At 36.1% G+C, this 6,707-nt stretch overlaps 1 protein-coding gene across 2 annotated transcripts; it reads right to left on the reverse strand.

The window, feature by feature from the left end:
• Positions 1-549: 549 nt before the first annotated feature.
• LOC145063358 (eukaryotic translation initiation factor 3 subunit A-like) lies at positions 550-6,166 on the reverse strand. Of its 2 annotated transcripts, none has more exons than XM_079010947.1 (14): positions 6,044-6,166; positions 5,231-5,299; positions 4,593-5,074; positions 4,298-4,513; positions 3,473-3,841; positions 3,365-3,394; positions 3,058-3,285; positions 2,804-2,965; positions 2,505-2,726; positions 2,221-2,427; positions 1,919-2,125; positions 1,755-1,835; positions 1,475-1,676; positions 550-1,248 (listed from the first exon to the last, which is right to left on the reverse strand). In XM_079010947.1, exons 2-14 carry the CDS (start codon positions 5,274-5,276, stop codon positions 776-778), a joined length of 2,925 nt encoding a protein of 974 aa, XP_078867073.1. In that variant the 5' UTR covers positions 5,277-5,299; positions 6,044-6,166; the 3' UTR covers positions 550-775. The 2 variants fall into 2 exon arrangements, with proteins under 2 accessions (XP_078867073.1, XP_078867074.1); XM_079010948.1 differs by having other exon boundaries at positions 5,231-5,302.
• Between the last annotated feature and the right edge of the window lie 541 nt (positions 6,167-6,707).

Below are 6,707 nucleotides of genomic sequence, written 5' to 3' on the forward strand. Positions count from 1 at the left end.
ATAATATTCAATCTAATTTCAAATCGTAGCTTTCTTTATGATAGTTTTTTTTCTCAATAAATGGTGACTGACAAAATAAATAGGCGATTATGCTACCACTTGTGAAAATTTCTAATTCCGCCTCTATCCATGTCATTTTTTGAAAGGGCAAACTATAAACATTTCTAAAAATTATCATCTATCATTTTTTGAAACCCTAGGGGTAATTATAAAACATTTCTAGAAGTCATCATCACCTTGCCATTTTTTGGAAAACACACGGCATTATTTGCACGAAACTTTTTAGAGGCTTTTAACGTTTAATAGAAACGTCCGTTTTAAACAAAAATCTTCTTTTACCACTATAAATTTTTAGTATTTATATTTAGTTTAAACAAAAATGTTTTAAATCTAAAAAATATGTCTTATAGCTTTTAACAAACCCTATCAGTTAGTTTTGAGAAACAGGCCCAAAGCCCACTATGAAATTTTGCCTATAATTAAAAGCTTAAAAAAGAAAATCCGTATACAAAATATTAGTAAAGATGTAAACAAATATTAGTAAAGATGTAAACAAAGAGCAAACACAACTTTTTAATAAAAAAGTGCGAATTGTGCAAGATCCAAATCAAAAATAATACTTTGTTTATCGAAACATCCCATCAAAAAGTTAAGGCAAAATAAAACCGATCTTAACATTATGAGTCTACCAAAACCCCAGATCATTTTGAAAACAAAATGCACAAACACACAACCACTTGCTCTCCCATAATTATAAAAGAATATCACCCAAGTCTCACCGCGAAAACCTGGATGAAGACCAACTTTTTCCACCAGCACCACCACTTGCTCCGCCAGCACCACTACCAAACGAAGACGGACGCCACTTGTCGCCTGGTGGAGCCGCTCCACGCTCCTCCGGTTTCCCACTCCCCCACCTATCAGAGGGTGGCTGTGCCGGTGGTGGTGCTGCCGTCTCTGCCGGCGCACCTCTACGGTGCCTTGGCACGTATTTCCCACCACCAGATCCTGCAGCAGAAGCGGCGGCGGCGGCAGCTGGTGCGGCTGCAGTCGCAGCCGCGGGTGCGGGAGTGGGGGCAGGAAGCTCAGACGGCCTGGTCGGGCCATCGAGCGGTGTTCCACGTAAGATAGCTTCCTTCCTAAGCCTCTCTCTTTCTTCAAGTTCTTGTTCTCTTTTCCTCTGCCTTTCAGCTATTTCATCCAACTTAGCCCTCCGTTCAGCCTCCTCTTTCTTCCGCCTTTCAGCCTCTGTTAATCCGAAACAAACAAAGTAAAAAATAGATATTGATTTTTCAGCTTTCTATTGTTATGCAATTTTGGTCCCAAAACAGTTTTAATGCAATTTCAGTCTTTATTGATGTTAGTATTGCCAATTTTTGCAAATTTGGTCCTTATTTGAGGTTCTTGTAACAAGTATGGTCCTGTCCAAAGTAAAAGAGCATATAATTTACAAAAAGAAAAAGTAAAAAGTAACCTTCACGTTTGCGGGCTTCTTCTTCCTCACGAAGCTTGTCGAGCCTTTCTTTTTCCGTCTTCAAATAAAACAACATTTTCCTTTTTAGGTCCCTTTCCTCTTTTCGTGCCTTGAGGATTTGGCCCAGTCTTTCCTCTCTCTCAGCTCTCATTCTATCGTACTCTGCCTTTCGCCTGCTCACAACTTTTTCCTCAAGTTCCATCTGTTCACCACATACATGAATATTTTATTTTATAACAAAATTTTACATACATATTATAATAAAAAATTCAATACAGACCTTATGTTCCATAACACGAGCAAGTCTATACTTCTCCTTCAGATCTCCTTCATGACGCTCTCTGCTCAGTTCAACCTCAAGCTGCACACAAAAATAAAATTAGTAAGTAAATTTAGGCATTTACGTCTTTTTTTTTTATTTTACAAAGTAAGTAAGTGGGTTACCTGTTGTTCGCGTTCATGGCGGATTTTCTCTTCAGCCAAACATCTTTGGAAAGCAGCTTCAATGAGAGGTGCAGCCTCTTCCCTTTTGGCTCTTTCAAAATGATCCATGGTCTTGATCAGTTTTTGCATCTTCTTTTCCATTTCCTGCCTCTCTCTAACTTGCTCCTGCATTGCCAACTCCATCAAGGATTGCTTTGTCACCTTCTCCTGTAATGTCAACAGAAACAACCATTAGCATGAAAACGAAAAAAAAAAAAAAATAAAGGAACAATCTTTCTTTTCTTTTCTTCTACTTTACTTACCCCTTCAATGATGGGCTTCTTTCCTTTCTTTTTGATACGTTTCCCAACATCATTTAGCAATGCTTGTGCTTCTTCACGCTCTCGTTCCTCAATTTCTCTGAGGATGCGTTGGTGCTTCCTTTCTTCAAACTCAGTTGCTAGTCTTTTTTGTTCTGCTTCTTCTGTTTTCTTCTGTAGCTTTAACCTTTTTGTCTCTTCTTCTCGTTCCTTTGTGAACAAACTTTAAGGTTAGAAACACAGTGTGTGTTTGTGTAAGTTTAGAAAATGAATGAATTAGTACCAACCATTTCAAGAAGGTGGCGTTCTTGTTCTTCCTTGCGTTTTTCAATGATGGATTTGCGAGCAAGAAGCTTTTTGTGCTCTTTATCAACAATATCTGCCAAGCTTGGAAGCATAGCACTCAATTTTGATGCTTTGGATTGAGAAGGATAGATCAGGGACCTTGATTTGTTCAGATTTATAGCCAAAACACTCAAGTGGTCTTGCAGAGTGTCAGATTCAAAACCCTTGAGAAAAAAACAAGAAAACAATATAAGTATAAACAAAAAGAGAATTAACAAAATTATGCAAATTAGACTCTCACCAAGTCACCAAATATGATGGCACCCTTCATGTGGTCAACTTTCATAGCAATGAAATTATGCTTGACAGCATCAACAGAGATCCTCTCTACAGCTGAGAAGTCAAAGAAAGGAACCATTTTTGATAAAGTCTCAACTTTCATTGTTTGGTACACTTGGGACACCTGATATGGAAATTCAAATTAATAGTCAGGCTTCAACCTATTTATGTGTTGTCAAACAAGAAATTATTATTAATATTTAAAAAAAAAATTACCTGTTGTAGGAGTCTTAAGGTGGCTACTTTCTCCAAAGCAGGAATGTACTGAGAAAGCTGCACTTCTGGTACAGAAGAAGCTGAAGATATCTTTCCACCAAGTTTTGCAATCTTTGTCAACAAAGGCTGTACTTTTGATGCCAAATCCAAAGGCAGAAATTCATTTTCAAGAAGATGATACAGATCCTTCACTTCTTGAGTTACGTATGTCATCACCCCTTTAGAAACCTGAAAAACAAAAAACCATGTTACATACATTCAACTCTTAAAAAAAACTCTAGAATTGGTAAAATAAACTACATCTTACCAGATCTGCGAGAAGAGATGACCTGGAAAGCTGCAGGAAAATGAAGCAAATTAATATTAATGAGATGATTTCAGTAGAAAATTTCAGTAGAAAGGTTTTGTATAATACCACTTCTCTTGTCTCAAGCTTTGCATCAATGTTGAAGCCAATAAGATTATACATTCTGAGATTGCGTTCTTTGTCATGCTCAAGTTCCAAATGAGAAGCGGTTTTCAGGTGATCATATGGAGGAGCTGAAAGTGCAGCAAGCAAAACTGATGATGCAATCAGCTGCAGATCCTTCTGATTCAGATTCTTATTGAAGCTCTTTTGAAGTTGAAAAAGCTTAAACCATGCATATGCATGGTATAGATGGCTTGATGAAATCCAAAAGATCTCAGTCAACTTTGCATAGTAAATAGCCATCAGGGACGATTTCGGCATTTTTTTAACCATGCTTGTTAGCCCATAAATATCTTCCACAGAACGAAAAGCTTCCTGAAGATACAATCATACAACTTATTAAATTTAAACTACATGTTTCGATCTAACAATAAGGTAACACAAACATACTTTACTAATGATAATAATATGAGCAATGTACTTATCTTTTACTTTATTATTTTATAATATTCATTTAACAATAATAGCAACATGCCAATATACTTAAATCTTTTACCAGAAATAGCAACATAGATATATTTCACGACCAATAAAGACAATGTAATTTATTCGTTATCTATAAACTATTATGGGTAAAAGAGTAAAAGAATGTTGCTATTGTAGGGGAAGTTTTAAATATGTTCATAAAGTATTATTTATATTATATGTAAAGAACGCAACAGGGTTGCTATTATGGATATAGAAATATATGGATAAAACTATAGAGTAGATAGCCTATATTAGTAAAAATATTATTAATAAAGTATGTTCCCATATAAATAGCATACACACCTGCCAGAGTTCCAATTCGGTTGCAACTTTCAATTGCTCAAACCTTGTGTCCAGGTAAAAATGTAGACTTTCAGGGGCAGTTAGGTCAGGTCTGTCCCTCTGGTCTCTGTACTTGTTGAGGTTTGCAAGATGATTCCTAATAATCTCACAAAGCCTACGAAACTCTGTAGTTCTTTTGTATTGCTTGCAGAATTGGAAGGCACGATGAGCAGTATCCTACATACAAAAAAATAAAAATTAATATAAGTTAAGAATTTAAAAAGCAAGATTCACATTATTAAAAATCAAAACTTACAGCATAAAGAGCCATCAACTTGGAATTGTTTCGGAGAATTTCAAGAACTGTCCTATATGTCTCCCATAAGAACTTAAACCATGGAGTCACAAGCTCCCTATCTGAACGATCCTTTCCCTTTTCACCACTGACATAGCTTAACATTAGGTCTTCTGGTCTTTTATCGGCTTCAAGGTCATCAACATCGAGAGCTTCCTCTAAAGCTTGTGCCTGGCTACGTGCCAGCTCAGCCCTTTTGGTTGAAAGATCCATGAAGTGCTTAATCACTTCTTCCAAAGAATTAACATTAACTTGCTGGCAGATTATGCGGTATTGGATGAGACCATCTTTGGCAAATCTACCCCTCCTCATATCAACACAAAGCTCGATGTACTTGAACATAATCTTTTCATGTGTTTTCTGCCATGCCCTGTACCTTTTTGATGTAATAAGATCATGAAGAGCTTGCAATGCATCTTGCTTCTGACCAACATTTATCAATTCTGCAATCACATTTTAGCAAAAGTCGGTTAGTCACCATATACGCATACATTCTCAGATGTAAGGAGACAAACTACAAAGCATCAAAAATATTAAAGAGAATGAAAATAAGTCAGAAATGTTAAAGAGTCAGATTAAATCAGCAAGTAGCTACTCACCTTCCGCTCGTTTCAATGCATTCTCTGGTTTAGCAAAAGTCGCCATGGTCAATCACAGTGGTCTTCAACCTGCTGGGATGCAAACCAAACAATTATTTGTAGGTGTTAAATCTGCTTAGGAATAACTTGAAGTTTTGCACAGATAGAAGCACAAAGACACTTATGCTGTAGACATCCGCTTTGTTCTCTATTAACACACTCATTCGAGCAAGATAACAAAGAAAATAGTGATAAATCAATCTTCCCACTTCTAAGCATTGAAATGCTGAAACTGAAAAGCATATTTCACCAACAGACACATTTCTAGTCCAAGCATAGCATCAAACATGAATACATGTTTTAAAGAATTCAGAATATGGATAAATCATATATTTTCAAACAATTGTCCCCTATGTTAATTGAGAACCCGTTAAGTATGTTCACAGCCACAGGCAACATCCAGCAAAAAACATTGCCCTTTAGGCATTTAGATCAAGCGCAAAGAATATACAAGTAGAAAATTAAAACATAAAAAATATATATATATATTGCACCTAATCTCTCGCCCTTACTCCTCCATCGAACAGTCAATCGAGCCACAAACCGAAAGGAAAAAACAAAACCCTAATGTAACGCCAGCAGTTAGAGTAAAGAAATTAAATCATCAAATTGCTAACAATAGATACACAAATAAATCAGTTGTCGATCTATGAATCTTATGCTGCACGTAATCTGTCGATAGATCTTGAACTAAACAAACAAAAACACATAAGAACAGAATAACGACCCTTGAAACAAATTGATGAAACGATGAATAACATACTGAGGCAATACCTTTATCGATTAGCGGAAAGTGTGTTTCCTCGGCTGTGCCTGTATTCCAGATATGTGCTGAAGCAAAAGAAGGAGAGTAGGGTTTCAAAGTTTTGGCGAGCTTTTATTTTATCAAAATGCGTGACTGGGGCCAACGCAGAAGGGGTAGAAATTCATCGGCCTCAAAAGTGAAAAAGCCCACGAACACCTTTATTGGGCTTTACAAAGCTACAATATTGCAAACTTGATGGGCTTCAAATATCATCCAAACTTAAAAGGCATTTTCAATGTTACTATGAATAAGGGTTTTTTCTACGGCTAGTTAGGTTATAATGTGTACAGCATGGTTCTGCAATGTAAAACAATATAACGATTACAAAAATCGTAATCATTAATCATAAATTTGTAAACAGTTAAAAACTAAATTTACAAATAGTTAAGAAGGTACATCAATAGAATTGAAAATGAAAAACATGAAGTTAGTATATCGCACAAATAGTCAATGTCAAAAATATTACATGAATGGTCAGTTTACCAATTATATCCTTCCTAAATTCATAAAGAATAAAAAAGTAGGTTGCTATTAACTTGCATATTAATCAAAAGTAGCAGTAAGGTTGAGTTATACCTCTAACCTCATAAAAAAATGGTGTCACCTCGTGTCATGTCAACACCATTCCCCATC

Source organism: Lactuca serriola, chromosome 7, assembly GCF_051521515.1.
Source record: "Lactuca serriola cultivar US96UC23 chromosome 7, Lser_US96UC23_V15, whole genome shotgun sequence".
Lineage (NCBI taxonomy): Eukaryota > Viridiplantae > Streptophyta > Magnoliopsida > Asterales > Asteraceae > Lactuca > Lactuca serriola.

What these genes read in the sequence shown, in the direction of transcription:
- LOC145063358 (XM_079010947.1), bottom strand. Translation starts at nt 5,276, where the DNA reads ATGGCGACTTTTGCTAAACCAGAGAATGCATTGAAACGAGCGGAAG. An exon ending in CATCTCTTCTCGCAGATCTG is followed by an intron (nt 3,286 to 3,364) that starts GTAAGATGTAGT and finishes TTTGTTTTTCAG; the next exon opens with GTTTCTAAAGGGGTGATGAC. An exon ending in GCCATGAACGCGAACAACAG is followed by an intron (nt 1,836 to 1,918) that starts GTAACCCACTTA and finishes TTTTGTGTGCAG; the next exon opens with CTTGAGGTTGAACTGAGCAG.